Here is a 23836-nt window from a genome sequence, read left to right on the forward strand (position 1 = left end):
ACCCACAACTGAAATATTGAACCGCAAGTAAACAAAGTGACAAGTCAAACAGTTCTTTGCAAAGTCTTTCATTGTTTATTGCCTTTTTGTCGAAATAATTCAGTCGTGCAAAAGCTGTTTACTGTTTGGATCTATTTGGGATTGGTGTTAAGGAAATTTCAATATTTGATAGGAATTTCATTATGTCAGTATCTATTGACACTTATTATAAGTTTTACTAAAATAAAATAAAACTCAAAAATAATTGTATTATTTATTTCAATAACAATAGCAATAGTTATTCATGGCAACATGTTAATTTACAATAATTACCTTCCTATATACATTAAACATATTATTTACAAAATCGCATACATTTAGGCATAGCAACAATCGACATTATCAAAACTGTTAATAAACTAACATTAAAATTTAATAATTTATAATCTTTACAATTATTTCTAGGACAAGATTTTTCCATCATTATTTTTAGTTATAAATACATTGATAACATTTAGTTACATATTTTCTTCTACAGGGTTATTTTCCGCAAGTCATCTTCTGTTTTAAATATCAGTATAATCAGTGTTTTTATTTATCGTATCTCAACTTTCTTAGAATTATTCAATAAATTACGTATTTGTTGATTTTAAGAAAGTAATTTGAATTATTCAATAGTTAACCTCAATTATTATGTTTAAGTACTTTTATGATATTATAAAAGATGGTTTTAAACAAATGTATGATTTTCGTGCTTCTTGGCTTCTACTTTTTTTATTTACATTTATCGTTTTTTATTAATATTCACATAGATAATAATATGTTATCATAGGTAACAATATACTAACGTATAAAACACTAATACTAAACACACACACACATAACTATAATATTCTATGCACAAATCACGGAATAAATTAATATTTACAAACACTATGAACATTCCTTGCTTTCTTCGCGAATTGTCCATTGATCAACACGTGGCTTATTAACGTTTTGTTATAAAAGACTGACGTTCTGTCCGTTTGTATATTTCGCTGAGGAACGTAGAGATCGGATCGTGGTGAGTCTTACTGAAGAAGTTTGTTCGCCACGACGGAAAATGGAGGCATGGTGACCACCGGATTCTCTGAAAATAAAATTAATATTAATGTTTGGATAAAAACATAATTATTGGTTTAGGAATTTACGATTGAGATTAGATTTAATTTAGACTAAGATACGTTGTCAAGTTTAACTTCCCAAATATGATCCTGATATCATAATTTAAATAAAAAGAATTAGGTAGGTACACTATTTCACGATTTTTTTTACAAACATATTATAAGAGTTGCGCCTTTAAGTAGGCACTGAAAATTGTGAAATTTTTATTACAAAAATATTTTTTCATTCCACAGTTTAAGAAATCAGTGTGCTAATATTTAATGTATTTAATATTTAATTTTTGTATCAGAGTTTAACGTAAGAGAACGAAGAAAGCTGCTACGAGGCTACAAAAATTTTCAGCATTTTATAGAGAAATTTCGTTTCATATTTATACAAAAATAGCGTGAGTAACATTTTAACTTCAAGTTTTTTCTAGATTACAAGTTTTATGTTCATAACATAATTCAAATTTATTCGCTCGTAAATTTCAAAACGCGATAAGTATTTTCCTGTCTCAGATATTTCCTTCCACTTATCTCCGTGAAAAATTAGGATAATTCAACAAATATGATGAATAAAAATCACAAAAAGATTTGGTTATGTAGCGTAAAGAAAACGTTTAACAGTTTTATTTTCCTCATAAGAGTATTCTTGCTAAACAACATATTTTAATAGTAATTGCTCTATAATTTGTCAGTCTGTCTGTCTAAGTTAATTGACAGGGTCAGCCGATCCGATTAAAACTGGAAATTTCGCGGTAAGGCAAATAATTTATTATCATCACTTACGCCGTTTTGCGTTCCTTTTGGTGGTTCGTTAGCTTAATGACTTCGTTATATTATAAAATAATAAATACCTAATCAATATTATAATAAATAAATATTATAAAGCTGAAGAGTTTGTTTGATTATTTTCTTGAACGCGCTAATTTCCGTAACGATTTCAAAAATAATTTCACTGTTAGATAATCGATAACATTTATCCAGGAAGGCTATTAATAGTCTCTATTCTTATACAAGCATACACAATAAGAGCGGAGCAATGTGAGCAAAACCGGGAGGCACAGTAATAAAAATATATATAAGAGTGGGAAAATTTGAGATGACATCATCAAATTCAAAAGCATTCTCAATCATACAATTAAATATCAGAAAATTTAACAATAAAACAAAATCACAATATTATTTAATTGGTTTCTTTATTTACATAAATGGAACAATTATTACCCGTAAAGGTCTTGAGTCAAAGTAAAGTTTTAATTGAACTAAAAAGCTGTTTATAAGACATTTTGCTAACGATTTGGCTCGAATAATACCTAAATTATTATCCAACTTACCTCGCTTTTACGTAGTTTTAAGTTATTCAGTTTCAAATTTTAGTTGGATACCTTTATTTTATTTGTACTGAACAGTTTAAGGAATTTTTATTTTACCGCTGATTCTATAACTATGGCAATTTGTATGGTTAATAAGTACTTCGTTATATTTTACTACATCATGAGAATTTAGCACATGCAATATTTAAATGCAACGTTTTTTATCTTAAAATGAGCTAATAGCCCATTTTAAAAATTTGTGGATTGAACTTCAATAATGATGATGATCATACCAAATAATAATGAACTATCTATATTTTCATGTGAACATTTTGGGTAATTGCAATAATGTCCTCTAAACTATGAAGGATATTGCTTCAAAGGTAAAACAAAACCACAATATTATTTAATTGGTTTCGTTATTTACATAAATGGAACAATAATTAACTAAAGGTCTTGAGTCAAAGTAAAGTTTTAATCGAACTGAAAAGCTGTTTATAAGACGTTTTGCTAACGATTTGGCTCGAATAATACCTAAATTATTGTGCAAGGGTATATAATTGAAACGATTATAAAGTGAAGTCCCGTGTCCCCCTAGTGGGGTAAGGGTCAGATGCATTATGCATACATCTGTTTCACTGATCTACTTTCTTTAGGGACAAGGGATCAGCCTTATGTGTCCTACCAGACTGAGACATTTTTTTCTTCGTCTCCACCGGGAATCGAACCCAGGACCCTTCGGTCCTACGCCCACGCGTCAACTAATGTACCAAAGAGGCGGCCAACGAAACGACCACGAAATTAGATTTTAGTGGAATAATTCGCAATATCATAGCAATCATACAACAACAATGATCTGATATTCACCTGAAATCATATTCTATTTCATTGAAATAAAATCAAATTCTTTGTTTATTTTCCATCTTCTCCATTAAACGACAAACAACAAAGTTTTTGCCGAGATTATTAACATTACTTTTAATAATTTATGAAAAGCTGTAAATATAAGAGAAAGAACTTGCCAAGTCCCAGAAAATGCGGGATGGAATATTACAATAAGAATACGATATGAGTTTTGTTAATCCCAAGAACGCGTGTGGAAAGCTCCTAAGCCATCCTAAGTAAAGAATTGTAAATGGAACTAACCACGATGTGATCACGTCTGTATGTGCCGTACTAAATAAACCATTTTTTACAAGTACTCTGACATTGCTTGTGTATTAAATGTTACCGACTTTTCTTTGTATAAGGCAGTGTGTCTAAGAATAGGATATATTTTTAAAAAGGTAAGTTAATTTCTGAAAGGGACTTTTATGTAACTAGTTGTGCCCCGCGGTTTTACCCGCAGTGCTCCGCTCGAGATGGTCTTAGCGTGATCATCCCTTCCTCGATAAATGGGCTATCTAACATCAAAATTAGTTTTTAAATCGGACAAGTAGTTCCTGAGATTAGCGCGTCAGTTGTATAATATTAGTATACATACAAGCTTCAATTTATCTTTCTTATTTGTAAATCCATATCTATCAAACAATCGTTATCTTTTCAAGCGTTAAATTTAGATATTGTTTATATTTAGATACATTTACATTCAGCGTTCGTGAAAATGATAGTCGTCATTCTATACCGAAATGTTTTATTGTCATGTAAACGACGACGCCTTTGCCTGTATGGCCACCCACTTAAGCTTACATTAAACCTATCAAACTGTTCATGGACCCATATCATTTCTATTTAATGGTGGCCTTTCATCAAAAGTACTTTAATATAAGTGATATGAAAGGAAATAATCGTATTTCAGAAGTTTACGCCTTTGTAGTTCGCGTGATCTCACGGCACGATAATTTTCTTTAAGGTGTGGTTTAAAGGGCTATGGCACTTAGATTGATTTCTAACGAAATTAATTGTTCAGAATAATAATTTGTACAAATTGTTTCAAGTATTTAGTTACGTCTGCGACATCATCAATATCATAAATATTTATTAAATCTCAAAATTACTCAACTGTTTTAATAAATGTATTTCAAGAAAGTTGTTACTAAGGAATATAATTAAAATGTAAACAAATAGTTCTTCTTATCACATATTAATCAAAATTAAATTAAATGAACACAGTATTTCCGTTGCATTGATAACAATGGATGAATGATTGGAATAATGTGAAATTATAAAGCATTCTGCAGTATGTAAATGTTTGATAAGAGCCAGCGCGCACGAGCAACTTTGTCTCCACAACTATTTTGTCTCTCCCATCAATTTGTATGGGGAGTTGCGTCACTACGTGCGCGCACTTTCATACTAGCCCATGGGTGGAGAGACAAAATAGTTGTGGAGACAAAGTTGCTCGTGCGCGCTAGCTCTAAATCACTACGTTTGCAATACATTGCAATAAGTGTCAAATAAATCTTAATACAGACAGATTGAAAAACAATATAGCAATATAGCAGCAACTATATCAATGTATTAATACAGTAACGTCTAAATCATAGGTATTTAGAAATAATGGCAGAGACTAGTAAGAGTCGATACATATCAAACTCCGGTAAGTCCACTCCCCGCCAAAATTGAGATAACAATGGCGCCAATTTTGAAATGTAAAACTAAACCAGTCTGTACTTTTCAAAGTTAGGTAAGTCAATCGTATCTCTATTAAAATAAGGTTTAAAGTAAATGTTTTTTTTTCAAACTCCGGTATGTCCGTCGACAGTGGTTTATCAAACTTAGGTAAGTCCATTTCGACCAATCACAGCGCAGTATGGCACTAAAATGGCTGCCATTTCTCTCAATTTTGTTGAAGCTAACACGTGTGACCAATGCTTATAAATCGTTTTAATTGATAAATGATGGAAGAAAACAGTTTTACTATAGAGGTGGTGGTTCTAGACAAAGCAAGGAAAAAAACAATACCAAAAGCTAAAACAGACAAGGCTCAGAAAACAGCTAAAAGATAAATGAAACTAGACGCACAGCACACGCACAGTAGTTATTCCCAGCCATGAAGCCCAGGGCCGAACTGAGATTTTTTCAACCGTTTTGATTTATTGACCCCTCACTTTGCCCAGCAGTGGGATGATGAAGGTTAATAATAATAATAATTTGTATCTTTTAATTTACATATTTTATTTTAATGTCCAATACTTACAACGCGACAAACTATCTACCCAATTCCACCACCTCAGTACGTCCCAAAACTGAGTTCTATCAAATCCCTGTAAGTCCATTAGAAATTTTTCAAATTCCTGTAAGTCCAAGATGATGTTTTTCAAAACCCGGTAAGTTTTGCTGGTACATATCAAACGCCTGTATGTCCAGATTTAAATCTAATTTTGTGGTATAATCATCAAGTAATACATTTCTTTTTCTTCGTAAAAATAATTCTAATGTATTATAATATTATATCCGTCATAAATTATAAAGGTCCAAACATATTGTTTTTTTAAGTTATTAAAAATACCTCGATTCCCACATTTCTGTTAGAATGGACTTACCGGAGTTTGATATGTATCGACTCAGTTTAACAATAACAAATTAGAAATATTATTGAAAACTGTACCTACGCAACCTTTTACCTCAACTATTCCTCCTAGTGGGAGAAATTTTAAACTAAACAAATACAAAGGAACAAAAGAAGAAAATATAACACATGTATCTGAATTTAATACATTCAATGTAAGAGAAGTAATGTACTTACTTATCACTATTACGGGAACGTTTTCTCGGCCACAAGTGGAAAGCTCCATAAATAACGGGGTTGACTAGACTATTCGACATTCCAAAGAAAAATATCCCCGATAACAAATCTTCGCTGAGCTGTAAAAAACTATTAAAATAACTGGCGAGCACTTTAATGTTATAAATGATCCTACAAAAGGGATTAATTTCAAGTACCTACGACCCACGTAACGTATTAGGATGAAAATATTTCGGCAATATTATACTATGAAGCGATTAAAATCTGACCTTGTTTATATTAAAATAGACAAAGGTACGTTGAAAAGTGCTATCGATGATGTGGAAGTGATATCTAATAATTTGTGTTTACAATTTTACCGGTGTCATAAAGATAACATTATGTTATTAAAATTTTACATTATCTATGCAAACAATTTATTAAAACAGCTTATTCCGTATATTACTAAAGTGTTAAAATAGCTTATACTGTAATTTATTAAAGTGTCCATTACATTGCAAAGATAAAAAGAACAAACAATTAAAACTAAACGTATAATTATAACAACCAAAGCCACGACCTATAAGTCAAGAACGATTTGTAATAAGAATAACACAATCACAATGCAATGGTATAAATTATTTATATATAGTTTTTATATTGCACGGAAAAACTAGTGTAATTAATATGGAATTCTCTAGAATTTCCTTTTAATTTAACCTATCAAATTTTTACATTATATCGTTTCCATAAAGAAAACATTAAAAATGTATACGTTTCTAGCTTTGTAACGTAAGAGAGAAAAATGAAAACGAAGTTTATTATATTTCTGTTGTGTTCATTGTTCTTTCCCGTAGTGATAAAGTGACACAGAAATGGCTTTGACTACAAAAGGTTAAACTGTATTCATTGAATTGTTCCAATTTGGAATTATTGACTTCGCAATTATGAAAAATATTTCTCTATCAAATTAGGGGCATATTGATTGACTTTGGTTTATTAGCTAGCAGATAAGTGTTACAAAAGTAAAATTAGTTAAATTCCTGATGGACAAATACATTAATTTTGGATTAAGTATGTTACAGTTTCTCTATATAGTAACGAGATTTCATATACCTAACTTGATATTGTGTGGTGGAATTCATTTGTGATACTAGCCTGTCTACTTAACCGGGGTAATTACAAAAATAAAATGCAGCTTAAAATATAATTTATAAATTACTAAGTATTATTGTTATGTGAGAATATCCGAAATCGGTTATATAGTTTTTGAGTTTATTATTACAAACAAAAAAACATGTATTTCCTTCTTATTAGCAAATTGATAAACATCTACGTCTAAATATATAAAAAAAATTACTTACACCTTTATCAGGATTTAAAAATGTGAATATAATCATCATAACGTAGTAAGGAGTCCACCATATTATAAAAGCGGCGACGATAACTATTGACATCCTCAGAGATTTCATCTTGGCTCTATCGATAAGTCTTCTCCTGTTCATATCTGGCGTTAGATATTTTTCCCGACGAGTCTCCGGTTGAAATACTTTCTCGCTTTCTAAAAATATAATATTTTATTTCCAACTTATATTCTAGTTTGAAAATAGTCGTACTTAGTTTGTAATTTGTGAACAGTTTAAATGGAATGGAAGAAATATGTGTGAGATTTTATAGTACACGACGAAGGCTCAGAAATTAATTTTACACTTTGATCTCTAACAAATGAATCCTCAGAGCTATATTAGTATTGGATTCAGAACATCTTAAACAAACTTTACGTCTTAATAACTGATTTAAAAAGCAATCTTTCCAATCCAACTCACTTTACGAAATCTATTTTGATGACAACATGAATAGATCCAAAATATCATTTCTAAGTCCATTTAAATCATTCAACTCCTAAATATAATATATAGAAGGTATTAATTCATTAGTAGTATTAAATGGCAGGTATCTAAGAAGAATTCTAATCAATACCCGCGGCCCCATCATTAAAGCGGCTCGAAGGAACACAGTGGGGTTTTAGTCGGTAAGAATCCGACATAACCCATGGCTCGTTCCCCGAGGGCCGTGGGTATCTTTGGAAGATTTCCCCACTATAAAAAAAGGTATCTAAACAACTTACTGGCAATAGTTCTAACAGTAGACACATACGTCGACATAAGTATGAGCAAGGGAAGTAGAAACATGAACACCAAAGACAATGTGGTATATGCTTGCTCCTGCCATCTCTCTGTATAGAAGCCGTGTGTCACACATTGGTAGAACTCTTCTACAAATGGACCCTTGGCTACACGGAATACTATTGTCTGAAAAGAAAAATATGTTTAGAATAATAATTTTTAATTTGAGAGTAAGGGATTTAATATGAATTAAGTCATTGAAAGCTTTATTTTAAATTATTTTATATAAATCAAATAAAATATACGAACGGTATTAACATTAAAAAGGTACGCTACTAATTACAACAATGGTGTAGAAATGGTACCTATTCTTTACTTTGTTTTTATTTTCAAAGTTAGAACAATATCCAATAATGACGTTCTTATTACAATTTTATTTACAGTATTATAAAAAATTTGCATAAATATCAATGATGCTTAAGAGCTTCTCTGAAAATAACATCATTTAGAAACATGAATTTCGGTCTATGGCCCCTTAATTTCTAGTAAGTTAATCAACATTTATTGAATAAAATCAAATTTTGATAACAAACAGAACAAAATAAAATAAACGACTCCGATTACCATTATAATGATTATACAGCTAATTAAAGTGTCACGTGGTAGGCTATACAAATGAATGATGGATTTGAATAATGAATTGATATTGATAATATTATTTCATTTACCTTCATTTATGTTATGTTTTTCTTTGTCCTTCTTTTAATTTAGTTTCAAAATAATAATATTAATCTTTGTTTAATATGCATTATAATATAAAATAGGTAGGTATATTATCCTATAGTTTAGCTTGTATCATTATTTTAGATTGTGTTGAATAAATATTTTAATAAATACGTAAAATATAAATAATACATAAAGATTACAATATAAAGTATCCAGTAAAGATTTTCTCATATTTGTTTGAACTTTGGCCTTATAATGCATCTAACCTAAGATTGTTCATTTACGTGTCCCATATTAATACTTGTTATATCCCCGGTATACAAAACCATATTGTTGTACATTGTATAATTAAACCAAAGTTTCATATTAGATTTAAGCAATACTGAGCTATAATTTTAATATACCATTTATAATTTGTTAAGGTTTTGCATGAAATTTAAACTTAAGTTTACTAAAACTGAGATAAGATGGGAATATTATGTTATAGTTTTGTCAATATCTAGTAAACCGACCCACAATCTGATCTAGCTTTTACATTATTTGGTCCAATGATAAGGCTTGAAGAAACCATTGAGGCGGTAAATCGTTTTGTCATCTAAACTCGTTTAACATTGAAGATATTCCTCTATTCAATTCTGACTTTCAGAAAAGAAAGATTAATGTTCCTGTATAGAAACGACAAAACTCACCGCAGATTTTATTGAAAACTATTCTAGCATATTATATTTTTATATATTTTATAGCATTTATCTATTGATGATTTTATAGCGTATTTAATTTTTTATTCTGGTTGCTAGGCTCAAAGGTAGTCGTTAATAAAAATGATAAATTCTTAAAAATATACTTCAAAGATTTCCTTTAAATACGTATAAGACTCTACTATTATAAAGCTGAAGAGTTTGTTTGTTTGGTTAAACGCGCTAATCTCAGGAACTACGGGCCTGATTAGAAAAATGATTACAGTGTAAGATAACTCAATTATAACGCTAATTCCAATAGGAGCGAAATTATGGGGCATAGCTAGTAATTATAAAGAGAGCTAACTATTAAATTAGAACTATAGCTATTATTTTTTTTCACGATCCTTCGTGTTAAATTCGGTTTAAATATATAATCTTTTCAGTATTTAAATTAAAGTTGTTGTTAGTGTTGCTTTTTATTTTATGATTTCTAGCTTACGGTTTACTCGCTTTGAAGCAATTTTGCTGACCGCCTTAGTTTATTGTTGTCCATTTATTCAGGACTTAGTTGAAGCCTAAAGTGTTGCGAGTAGATTCTGTTTTAAATTTTTATATCTTGTTATAAAATTATTAATGTTTATTAAAGTTAAGCTTTTTTACAAATGAATATTAAGATAATAAATTAGTCGTATCGGTCATTACCACATTCAATTATCAATTACCATTTAAAATGACTTCACTTTAGTATTAAGAACATAATCACACATAATGTTGTATTGTGGTAGTATTTAAATGTGAAATATCTCACAAAAAATAATACATTGATAGCTAATTTCTGTTATTCATTCTGCAGTGAACATATATGGGTATCTACGCATTGAAATATGAAGATGCGAACGGACTGCGTAATATTGAACTCCGGGTTTGCAAGGGTTATTATTTAAAAATACCCCGCCTTAAGGAAAATTAACAACTTCCAAAAGTATCTCAAGGTCATAATTTGTACCACTCCTTCACCTACAAAGAAATTTAATTTATTCATACTTTACAAGTCAGTTAGAGGTTCTCTTTATAAGTCAAGTCTAAACAAAATAGTACCGGGAATGGTAAAACTTCTCAGGGTTAAATTAATTATCCTAAAATTCATTCAGATATTTTCAATGGAAAACAATAAAACAGGCTTGGGCGTAATAATTGCCTCGTCGGCATTCTATGCAAACTACTTTCTGGAAAATTATTAAGCACACTTATAAATAAAATTAGTATGTTATCTACATTTGTCTACATTGACTTAAAAATTTTACCCATATGATTTGTAGCCTTCATTATTATAATTAAATAGTCCACCCCGTCTTCGCCCCTAGTACCAAAGAATTGGTCGAATAGTTCCTGATGTTCGCGCATTGGAACAAACAAACAATGTAACTCTTCAGCTTTATATTACAAAGTATAAACGTGCAAAACAACGTTTGTAACATAACTGGTATTAAAAATATGGCATGTTTCGTACGTTTCGTCATTCGTCGAAAAAATTACAAAAAATGTTTCACCACAGAATTTTAAATTTGTTACGGTTATGTTTTGTTTCGTTTGAAAGTAAAAACTTTTGTCATAATTTGCTGGTAATAGGTCAGGATACATCGCCCATTTTTGCAAGTGACTACTATCAAGCTGATTTTCCGTTTGTAGCTTTATTTTGATGAGACGCCCAATAATTTCGTGTACGAAACTCTCGATTGTGGTAGCTAACAGAGATAACAAGGATAAAAATTTTTGATTTGATGGTTCTCAAATATTTATTACTAACTGAATTTTTTTTTTTGGTTCAATCTCAAGATAATTACCTAAATTATTCGAAAAAATATTTGTCCTACAAAATCTATGGTTGGTTCAAAGAGTCCCCCTTTCCAAAGTATATCGATAACGAGGTCATCATAAATGATTACTAACAAGCTGATTTTTTTGTTTTCACTTAGTTAATGTTTATATAATTCAACAGACATATTGTCCTACAAATTGCGTAATAAATATTTGAGAACCATCAAATCAAAAAAAATTATCCTTGTTATCTCTGTTAGCTACCACAATCGAGAGTTTCGTACACGAAATTATTCGGTGTCTCATCAAAATAAAGCTACAAACGGAAAATCAGCTTGATAGTAGTCACTTGCAAAAATGGGCGATGTATCCTGAACTATAATTAACATTCCGTCAAACCAACACAATAGAACATAAGCAACACAAATACTGATATAAATTGGATTTCTGTTCGTGATTCTACAAAGATCCTATTTTGCTAAAGATTAAAGCCAAACAGTAGGATTACAGTAGGATTTAAGTACCTATTCCTGAATAAAAATAACCTTACTTTGTGATGGAAAAAGAGGTCTACGTTACAGGTATTTTACATTGATGATTGACAAACATGAAGATTGATGACTAGCAGCCTGACATCACATTATGCTGAACTAGATCCTTTTATTTGGTACTGCGTGACACCTTCCTGTTCCTACCTTTATATATCCCTTTTCAGTTTGACCTTATTTATTTTGTATTTTATAGTGTTTTTTTTTCTCTATAATAATATAATATCTGCTTATTTACTTTGTATAAAATTATAGTTTCAGTGCGCAAAATCGTATTCGAATAACCTAATTTATGTGTTTGTTTGGAGAAATATAGAAATGTTATACCTAAGTGATGATTTTTGATGTGTAGTAATTTAAATATATAAATTATAATAACGTTATGTTTTTTTGCACTGTCGGAATATTTTTCTCTTCATATTATAGCTAATCTTATATGAATAAATTGTTACTTGTTAATCATACGAACTTTGAAGTCTACCGTAGACTTTCTTATTAGATAATACAAATTCGTTTATGTTTATATAATGAAATTCTTGCTTAGAATAATAATATATTACTTTTCCTAAAAATAAAACAAGCTTACCTGAGGTAAACTTAATAGGAAGCTTAAGATCCACGCAACAATAACTAGTCTGGTACTTCTTGTTGCAGTTGCCATACTCTTCATAGGATATTTGACCGCTAGCCATCTATCTACACCAATCAGAACCAGTATAAATGTACTCAAGTACAGTGCAAACATTTGTAAGAACTTAAACAGTTTACATCCCACATTCCCTGCATACCACTGCACTGAAAACGACCACCCCGCTTCCCCCGCTATACAAAACACAGTGACAAGCAAGTCAGCCACACTAAGCTGGAAGATAAGGCTGTATATAGCAGTCCATGACGGCCTAGCCCGCCTCCGACAGCGCTTTCCTCTTTGTACGCTTATCATCGTAGCGAAGTTTCCCAAGAAAGATAACAGAGCCATTACAGAAAGGACGCTCGCTCTCATTATGGTGCTCGGCGTTAATATAGGGGCGTGTTCTAAACACATAATCTCCGTGCCATTATATACGAAGACCTTGTTCATAAACTCCTCGTTCGATGTATTGTTTATCAAGTTGAACTCCAAACACTTCTCCACGGGCCATGCGTCTGTGATCATCAATATGTTACTGAATTTTCTTTGAAGGGTGAGCTCCCGTGGATCGAGAAGTTCGTCATATAATGTGGTATTGTTGCCGACGCTCCCCATGTTTCGTCATACGTAATCAGTGTCTCGAACGGCAATCTGGAACAAACGTTATTATTTAAATTCAGCGTGTGTGAATCAATTCTGAAGTTGTACGGTTCGCATAACAATCTTACTTCAAAATGTTTCAGGCTTATTATATTATGGCCATTAAAAGATATTACAGAATATTAAATTCTTTGATGAATGAAATTTGCTCCAAATTGAGTATGTCAAACATTTCGACAATTATCTTACTTGTATGCGAACAGTTAATTGAAATAGGTTTATCAAGACGAATTTTGCAATTTAACGATTGTTATTTTATTTTTTTTTACTGTGATTGTCCAAAAGTAAACATATTTCTATTACAAAAATATAATTTTGAAATATTATGTTAAACGAGAGTAAAGCATTTGAGCACATTTTTCTTAATTAAAAACTTCCAAATGTATAACAGATTTTTAAATATTCATGCTGTTGTAATTAAACATTCTCTGGTTTTAATGTAAATATATTTCAACCATAATTATCATTTTGCAAAGCGCTTCATATGAAATGTAATTTGGTTGAAGGGAACATGGTATTCGAAACGTTTTAGACTCTCAAACTTTCTGAAAAAACGCTCGGACAATTTCATGACAAACATTTTTCATTTAACAATAATCGAGGCTTTGATACTCTGAATTTTTACCCCAAGCTTATTACGGTTAACTCGTTTTCATCCAAATGGAGGATGAAATGGATTTACTCACGAGAATAGAATAACATGTCAATGTAAAAAAAAGTTTTAGATTTCTTTTTGACGCAATTCTGAACTCGCTTATTTGAAGATATGTGTTCAAATTCCTTTTCCCTAATGTATCTTAAGCTTGAATAATATGTACATAAGGAATCGATGTCATTGAGTAGATGGTATTATTCGTTTCTAGAAATTGCATAATATGATGTTTTAGATTTAAATTAACTATGAAAAATTGTCTTTTATGTATGTCTGTATATCATATATATGATGCATGATTTTTTCATTGACTTCAATTGAATGTTCATTGGTGTTTCACTTTAAACGTATTGAACTCATAAGTATTTCTTACACGTGTTTCAGTGCAATGGAGTTCGCATCTTTTATCTGTATTGATACAAACGAGGTCAATAAACAGCATGCAGCATTAACCTTCGCACATTTGATACTATGAGTATCCATGGTTTATCATTATTTCATGGTGTATCAAATACATTAGCCTTAATACATACCGTTCGGTGGATTGCTTTGATGTGTTTATCAGCAAGTTTTGATACTGTTGTACAACTAATGAATGAAGTCGAATCTAATATATAAAAATCAATGCCACTTTTCGTTGTAATTCCATAACTCGAGAACGGCTGAACCGATTTCGATAATTCTTTTTTTATTATATTCCTTGAAGTACGAGGATGGTTCTTATGTAGAGAAAACGTTAATATGTACCACGGGCGAAGCCGGGGCGGACCGCTAGTTACTCATATATTTTGTTCATAAATAATACGTATATTCTCTGAGTCTTGGTCGTGATCATATTTCAAAAGTTTCTTTGTAATTTGAATTCTGCTCAGCTATAGTAATAACAAAACAAAGTAAACATCATAACTTTTTGATAGAGACGTCGACATTTTATTAATATTCTCCGGGTGTCGTGTGAAACAAATGATATTGGCTTTATGGATAAAAATTATACGGACTGGAAATACAATACATACTCAATGTACAGATTGAAACCCAATTATTCTTGATGAATGCGGAATAATTTGTCAGTTCCGTTTTTCTACGAACGCGCCATTCTTCGCAGGGGACTTTTTGATTGTGAAAGTAAATATAATATTGTAATTATCCATTTTAACCAACACTTACTGGTATGTCATTTCGAGGAAGAATATTTCTCTTTAATATTGTTTCTGTGGCGTTTTCATTATTGCTTTGAAGTTATATCAGAAACGTAATATCGACGATAATGAGAGACAATTAATGAAGATTTGGATCGTCAGCAATTAAATTGAGGGTCGGTTTTTATAAAGATTCAGTATATTTTAAATTGAGGTTTCCCATTTCCTCTGGAGTATGCTTGACAATATTTTGAGATCGAGCTTGTAAAATTACAAGCTTTCCGTCCACGTTATTTAAACTCAACAAATTTCATACAAAAACTTTATCTATCAAAAAATAACGCATCAAAATCAATTGCGTAGTTTTAAAGATCTAAGGATACGTAAGGACGAATATTCATCGGGAATGAGAGTATGCTATATACTTATGTAGTGGTAAAATTCTAGATCAATTATTGTTTTATGTTTGCTAAATCGTTATTCTACTGAGAATAGATGGTAATATCTAAAATAGCATTATACAACCATTTATATATACATAATATTGAGACGACACCGCCTACATCACTTATGTTCCGCTCAACATACGCCATATTATGGGGTAACTGCACGCTCATTTTTTATTTGTTTTAAAGTGAAACGCATCAAATATGCCTTCGTGTGTGTTACGATATTGCACAAATAATACAAATAATACGAAAAAGTGTAAAGGAATAACTTTAATCGGTAAGTACCTAACTAGATAATAATTTTTAAAACTTAGTTAGAGCAAAAAAATGGCGCACAGATTTTGTTCGTGGTGTCTCCTCCATACGTAGTAGATACTATTATTCTCAATGTATACAACAGCTGTAGCACTAAGACAAAACGATTAAAATGCATTATCTAGATTCTAGTGCGTATCTAAATACATTATGTAGAATTCAGTTCTGTTTAACGCGCGAATAGATCGTGTTGTATAAACATGTCTGGAATAATTACAAGCTGTTACATGCGTCGTGGCGGTAGTTTGCACTCTATGTGCGAATTAGTTTCCCTTTGATTCTCTCTAAAACCAGCGTGGTCGTTGGGCCTTTTCAAATCCACTTTTGATGAAAATATCTGATCAGATTATATATAGAAATGTCCTTTATGATATTATGAAGGTCAAATTGACGCGAAATATTTTATCGTTTTTTTTTTGCTTTTGGACTAATAGCAAGTAATGGCAGTAATAGCAACTATAATAATATTATAGTTGCTACTTTGGTACTGTTATATTATAACAGTGCCAAAGTAAAAGAGCACTCTAAGCGATAAAGATCTGGGAAAACAAACATTGTCTTTCGTAGAAAACTACTTACATGTAAAGAAAAATAATTATAAAATATGTTTGATACTTTTTATTTAATGTAGGTAGCAGGTTTCCTATTCAACATTGCATGAAAACAGCTGTAATAATTCAAAATAATAGAAGATATTTCAATAGTTTTAGCTGAAAGGGATGTAGTATTAGATAATTTAAGGCATTATTTAATTGAATAGTGGTTAATTAATACCCGTATTGATGATATTCATCTGCTACATTTCTGAGCCTTTGTTGATTGTTTCTACAATATTCATACATAAAGGTATTTATGCGTACGAAATGAAATATCTAATGCTGAAAATGTAATGGGAATACAGCATACAAACTAAAAGCATAGATAATATTATTAAAAGCGCTTATCTCTTAAAACACTAGATTACTAAAATATGGGATATGTTTGGTAGAGAACTAGTAGTCCGCCCCGGCTTCGCCCGTGGTACATATTTCGCAATAAAAGGTAGCCTATGTCCTTTCTCGGGTATCAAAATATCTCCATACAAATTGGTTCAGTACCTAGTTTAGGCGTGATTGAGTAACAGACAGACAGACAGAGTTACTTTCGCATTTATAATATTAATATGGATTGGATACATTTTGAGCGTTACATTTTTGATGTTCAATTAGTAATAGTTGAGTATATTAATATATAAAGCCAATTAAACTGCTATTATTGTAAAGTGCTTATTGACGTTTGACAATTGGGTCAATTAATACTGGCCCAATAGTGATATGATATCCTTTTCCATGTTATCTGCTGTCAAATAAATAAAATAAAGATAGATGATTATATAATATTATAGGTCTTAATTTCCCAGATTAATATAATGGAACATGTTATTATAATGATGGACAATAATATGTTTAAAGTTAATAAAAACTGTACTTTACAAAATGGTTGGATATTTTATTTGTTAATCATTTAGTGTCACTTATTTTTATTAGGTTTGATTCCATATATCTATTAAAATGATTGTAAAAAATTAACGATGTCATTGTACGTACGAAATAAAATACTTAATGCTGAAAATGTAATTACACAACACATATATAATGTAAAGAACCTAGTTAGTACCTAGTAGTAAATACCATATTTTATTATAAAACTCTCCTTTACTCTAATTAAAATATTTTTAGAGGGAAACTTAAATCCACCAACATTTTTAACATCTTTACTTCCAAAAGGCTAAGTGTATAACTAATGAGCTTTGAACTTTGGTATAAGTTATTTTAACATCGTCAAAAAGTTTTCAGAAATTGAACAATTATCAATTAGTTAGGATATAATAGAATACCGTCTAGACTCTTAATAATTATGAAAATACATAGTAAGTAATCACCATTTAATCTTAAAAAGTAGTTCAGTTAGTATATTATTTTTCATGTAAAAAAGCGCCTCATAGAAAAGAGTAAGTATATAGTCTAGTAATATATAATGTAATAATAATGTTTCTAAGGTTAGGTTAATTGTAAGAGTGAATAATTATGGTAGGTTTTTTAAACATACAATTTATTTTGAAAAAGCAATATAAGTATGTTTAATGGAGTGTTGGTCTCGCGTTCGACCCTTTCCTTTTTACCCTCTTAACCCCTTTATTTTGTTTACAATAATATATTTTCTTTTCCTCATGTTTGCATACAATGGTGGAATGTTATGTTAATGGGAGTACATTTTTCATAGAATTTGTAGAGTTTTCTTTACATTTTATTATCAAAATACAAAGAAATCAGTCCACCGTAATAATAATAACATATTCACCAACGCTTAAAAAATGCTTTGAGATTTTAATACAAAGTTTTATTTTTTACAAGCAAAATGAGAAATGAAAATCAGAACATTATATTATGCTGTTGTGTAAGAACGAAGATAAATAAACAAAAGAAAAAAATAGCATTAAAACAGTAGTATTTTAAATAGAGCACCAAATCTTAATACTATACTCAGTATATTCGTTATTACATAAATATATTCTTTTAAAATATTCCCTAGTATAAGAAAGCACACGTGTATGCTTCTTTTAAATCCATTATTATACCAAGAATGCATGTTTCGTCGGTAGTATTTGATTTCAACACTGACTCCCTGTCTCACTGAACTTTATTAAATTTGTCTATATTCTTCCGTTAAGGAAAGCGAAATAGTTTCCATACTCAAAAGGAAGCAATTTTAACAACAACGAACGAGGACAAAATTTAAAATGTATGATCATACATTGTACAAATATAATATCTATTTATTTTACTATAGAACATTAACTATTAACTACTGCAATTTTTAATTATTATACATATACAATAGCTTTCCGCCGTGGCTTCAGTTAAAGAAGAAACCGCATAGTTCCCGTTCCCGTACGATATCCGATATAACACCTATCCTATATCTTTTCTGAGCTTTCTTTGTACTAAATGTAAGTAAGTATGTATTCTTCAATAAAGCCGCCAATTGCTTAGTATAATATCCTGATTTTGTCAAACTTTGTGTGTGCAATAAAGAGTATATAAATAAATAAATAAATGTCATCCAAATCAGTTTAGTGGTTGAGGCGTCAAGAAGAGACAGACACAGAGTTTCTTTAGGATTTAGAATATTATATTAGTATTAATATAGAAAGGACAATAATATACATTGTCATAATATCACGATAGAAATAAAAATATAGGCCAAAGGGTGACAGACTGTGTAACATGTTTAATAAGTAAACGACATGTGAGTATGAGTTATGTTCCATCTTTATTTCGTTTATTAGCTTTCTTGCAACGTAAGCAAGTTACGTCTTGGAATTAATCACAGAAATATGGCATAAATTTATTATAAATTATTATTATACAATATACATATACGACAGGTGGCGCTAGTGCCATGCGTAACATCAGCTCTCGAGTTTTTTAAAAAAAAAAAAAAAAATCAAAAATATTTATTCGTTAACAAATATGTTTACAATAATTATATCAGTCATTGAGACATCCTTTTAAGCATTTATAAGCTTGTGGTAGAATATCTCGCTCTTCCTAGAGTACATTACCATTTATTGTTACACGAATAACATTTCCTTAATAAAGTAAAAAGTGATATAAAGATAAATGGGTATGTAAAAACTATTCAGATATACTTTATGGAACAGAACAGGTGTGTATCTTTGTGTATGTGTGTGTGTGTGCGTGTGTGTGTAATGTGTAAGTATATATTATATATGTTGCTTTATTTAAAAAAATATTTAATTTAATTTTAATAATTCCTCTATATCCTCATAGTTTTTATATTTTAACCACTTTATGAGTTGTAATTTACACTCCTTCGCTGTTTTTGGATATATATTTAATGCTTTATTTATTAAGTTATATAGGCAAGAAGATTGTTTAGCCTTTTGTCTTCGAGCATATGCGGTTTTAACATATACGTTGGGAACCACACATGTTTTCCTCCTTCTATTATCAAGGTTAGGATCATATTTTAAACTCTTGTGTTGTTTCAGAACAATATTTAATATGTACAGCTTACGAACTGTAAGAACATCACACACCGAATATAATTCTTGAGTCGGAAATCTATAAGGTTTAAAATGGATAACCTTAAGTAAAGATCTTTGTGCCCTCTCTAGATCTAGGAATTTTGTTTTGGTAGCCCCTCCCCATACGGTAATACAATATGTTAGCACCGATTGAACAAGTGACACATATACAATTTTCAGCAAATCTGTCGTTGCAACATGTCTTAAAGTCTTGAAGAACCATATAAACTTTCTAGTCCTTGTCATGAGGAGTTCTAGATGGAGATGCCACGACAAACGTTCGTCTATGATTACTCCAAGATATTTTGTGCTAGATACTTTATTGATTTGGTGACATGAACAATTTAATGTATTAAGGTTAGGGCAAGAATGAATTTTTATATTAATATAAGGTTGATTTCTACTATAATTTGTAAAGCAGATATAGTTAGTTTTATCTATATTAAGAGTCAAGAGATGCATTTCTAACCAGTGTGCGATTTTAGCTAGACCAATTTCAGCACTATTTTGTACTTCTTCCCAATCTCTTCCACAAAATACAACAGCTGTATCGTCCGCATAAGAAAACACACATCCATTTGTCAAAGACATATCGCACAATGAATTTACGTAAAGCAAAAATAGGGTGGGTCCCAATACACTCCCCTGCGGAACACCATAATATACCTTAGAATCGTCACTACAATGCTCTGCTATCTTGACCCTTTGTCTACGATCAGTGAGATAACTCTGAAATAGGTTTAAAGCAGTACCTCGTATACCGATTTGCTCCAGCTTCTGCACAAGGATGGGGATAGAGACACTATCAAATGCTTTTTTTATATCTAGAAATACAGTTAAACATTTGTTTCCTACATCTACTTGATTAACTATTACAGACGTCAGAGCTGTAACAGCGTCTTCAGTGCTTATACCATGCCTAAAACCAAATTGCGAGTGAGATAGTAAATTAAATTTTTGTAGGTAAGAAGTTAAACGGTTATTTAATAATTTCTCTAGAATTTTTGCCATTACTGGGAGGACTGAGATAGGTCTGTAATTATTGGGATCGTCTTTATTCCCACCCTTGTGCACAGGCGTTATTAAGGCCAATTTCAGAGCGTCCGGAAAGACTCCTGTTGCAAAGCAGAGGTTTATCAGATGAGTCATTATAGGCACAATTATTTCCCCGGCCTGCTTTAAAAATTTAGTAGTGATATTATCGTAACCTGGTGCGCTATCTGTTTTAAGACTCATTAACACAGATTTAACCTCATCATCATCTGCCTCTAACAAAACAAAAGATGAACCATGGGAACTCGAGGTCAAATATGTGGCCGAATTAGTACTATAACTTGGGCGGGATAGAATCTCCTCTGCAAGTGATTTTCCAACATTGGCAAAGAAATCATTGACGAGGTTAACACATTTACGAGGGGTTGTCTGTATAGATAGTAGCTCAACATTTTTGTCATGCAATGTCTTCCGTTGTGTGATGTTATTTATGGTTCTCCAGAGCATCTTAGGGTTTCCGGCAGCATTAGCTATTTGTTCTTGTTCATATCTACGCTTTAGCTTTTTAATGAGACTAGTACAATAATTCCTATAACGTCTGTATGTGATTTGCAATACCTGATTTTGTGGGTCAGATCGTAGCTTTATTTGTAAATAATTTCTATTGCGAATACATCGTAGTACCCCTTGAGTCATCCACGGTTTTATAATACGTTGCACATTCGGAATAATTTTTACCAAAGTATTGTCAATTATATGTTTTTGTATTAAATTTATTAATTTTTGAGCCAAAGTATTAGCATCAACACATAAAAATAAATCATTAATGTTAGAATTTTGAAGGCTTTTTAATGCATTGTCATAATCCAATGAACTTTTATATTTGTTTTTACATTTTAATTTATTAGATATTTTTTTTAATTTTAGAAAAATTGTATAATGATCCGAGGTACTTGTTTTTATCACCGCAATAGAAGCTTTATTTTTAGGATCAATTTTCAACATAAAATGGTCGAGACAGTTCTTATCTCTCGTGGGTATTATGTGTCCCGGAAGTAAACCATGTGTTGACAACATATTTAAATATCTAAGTCGATTTGTTTTATCATGAAAACTTTCATTATCTTTGTGAATTAAGTTAATATTTATGTCTCCAGTCAAAATAATTTGTTTGCAATTTTTTATGGATTCTAAGTGAAGACTCAATGAATTAATAAAAATTTCAGCATTAATATTAGACGGCGACCGATAGATTCCGATCAAAATAAATTCCTTAAAACTGATTTGTATACAAGATGCCTGTGAGATATTAATTTCTTTTACATTTACCGAATGGATATTTTTTACATATGCTGTTACACCATCACAGTGGTTTATGTGTTGGCTCGTATTATATGAAGTATAGTTATTTAATATAGGTAAAGATTTGTTGCTGTCCAGCCAGCACTCACTAAGAATAATAAAGTCAGGCAAGATTTGTAGTTGTACAAGATTCAATTTAAAGTCTTCCAAATTTTTATAAATACTACGAATATTTTGACATACTATGGTAAGATCAGATTTTTGTATTTTATACAAAGTTATAAAATCGTGGGTAGTACATTCCTGAGATTCCGCAATATTTATATTATCTAATTCATGTAAAGTATTAAGTGAACTATCCATACTCCATAATAAAATGTTTAAATTCATTTAAAGTATGCATTACATTTTTAAGTTTTATATAATTATTAATATATTTTAATAGTGTAAGGAGTGCATTTTTAGTGTATGTATAAATTGAAGTGGAAAGTGTAATATGGTCCATTACAAATATATAGTGAGATAGTATGTTGACAATATATGGGTTGAGTTTTTGTATTAGATTAAGTTTAGTACTAATGAAAATTGTTCTGTTCTCTTTACATGTAATAAGAGTAAAAATAGTGAAATAATAATTGTTTAACGTTAATACTGACTTATAACAATAGTTTATACAATATAAATAGAAGTTAAATAAACAAAAAATATAGTATTTAGGCTTTTTATATAGTCATTTATCTTGCATGAGAGTTTGTATTTTAGATTCATTTTTTATAATTAATATAGGTGAATTATCAGTTTTTCTTACATATATTCTTCCAAATGCAGTCCAACAGAACTTATAATCCTTTGACTTACTTAGATCCCGCGCAAGAAAGTACAAACGGGCAGCTTTAGCTGTCAATTGCTCACTGACGTATACCGGGGAGTATTCTTCAGTTCTAAATCCTAAGTGTTTTGCACATAGTTTTTCCCTATTTTTTATATTAAATTGTTTCACCATTCTTAAGAGTTCAGTTTTTTTAATGGTAGACGAAAGCTCAGCAACAACAGGAGTTTTATTTATGTCTCGTTTACTCTGAATTCTATATATATCCTTGATATCGTTCCTATCGATATTACAACCTGTGTTCTTTGATAAGCATAAAACCATATTCAATAAGTCTTCCTTAGTTTCTTTCATATTTTTAGGTACATTTTTAATTTCGATGTTCGTCTTACGTGTTTCTCGTTGCATGTCCTCAATTTTGTCCTCTAGAATGGTAATATAATTTCTATCTTTTTTAGATTGCACCTCTAACTGTTCAATTTTTTGCTTTAACTCTTCATTCTGAGACGCTAGGAACGACATAGAGCTTTCTATGTTAGAATTTGTAGTTTTAATTTCTACGAGAGTATTATGAATCTTACTAATTTCCGTTTGTTGCTGCACCAACATAGCCTTTATTTCGTTTCGAAAAGAGTCAAAATCGTGCTCGCAGTCAAGTTCTCTGCCCCGTTTATTACGTTGTGTAACAAAATATGTCGGTGGAGTGCGCACAAGTTGATCGGGAATATTAGTTTCCGACAAAGATTTGTCTTGTTTATCCATATTAATACT

The 23836-nt window shown here is 30.6% G+C and overlaps 2 protein-coding genes across 3 annotated transcripts in view; both read right to left on the reverse strand.

The window, feature by feature from the left end:
- Window positions 1-290: 290 nt before the first annotated feature.
- The window catches only part of LOC123698410 (gonadotropin-releasing hormone receptor), a 47980-nt gene continuing 24434 nt past the window's right edge, over window positions 291-23836 (reverse strand). Inside the window, exons 2-6 of one of the 2 annotated variants that reach the window (XM_045645025.1) lie at window positions 12592-13287; window positions 8236-8419; window positions 7472-7668; window positions 6129-6247; window positions 291-1108 (exon numbers count right to left, since the gene is read on the reverse strand). In XM_045645025.1, coding sequence (XP_045500981.1) covers window positions 979-1108; window positions 6129-6247; window positions 7472-7668; window positions 8236-8419; window positions 12592-13251 — 1290 coding nt within the window. In that variant the 5' untranslated portion in view covers window positions 13252-13287 and the 3' untranslated portion in view covers window positions 291-978. Of the gene's footprint in view, window positions 1109-6128; window positions 6248-7471; window positions 7669-8235; window positions 8420-12591; window positions 13289-23836 lie in introns of those variants that run through there. The other variant, XM_045645026.1, reaches the window with a different exon arrangement.
- On the reverse strand, window positions 22967-23827 carry LOC123698703. The gene has a single exon (XM_045645453.1). The coding sequence runs from the start codon at window positions 23825-23827 to the stop codon at window positions 22967-22969; it is 861 nt and encodes a 286-aa protein (XP_045501409.1).

Source organism: Colias croceus, chromosome 16, assembly GCF_905220415.1.
Source record: "Colias croceus chromosome 16, ilColCroc2.1".
Taxonomy (NCBI): domain Eukaryota; kingdom Metazoa; phylum Arthropoda; class Insecta; order Lepidoptera; family Pieridae; genus Colias; species Colias croceus.

Bases quoted from the DNA above. Each gene is read 5' to 3' on its own strand.
- LOC123698703 (XM_045645453.1), bottom strand. From the start codon at position 23,827: ATGGATAAACAAGACAAATCTTTGTCGGAAACTAATATTCCCGATCAA.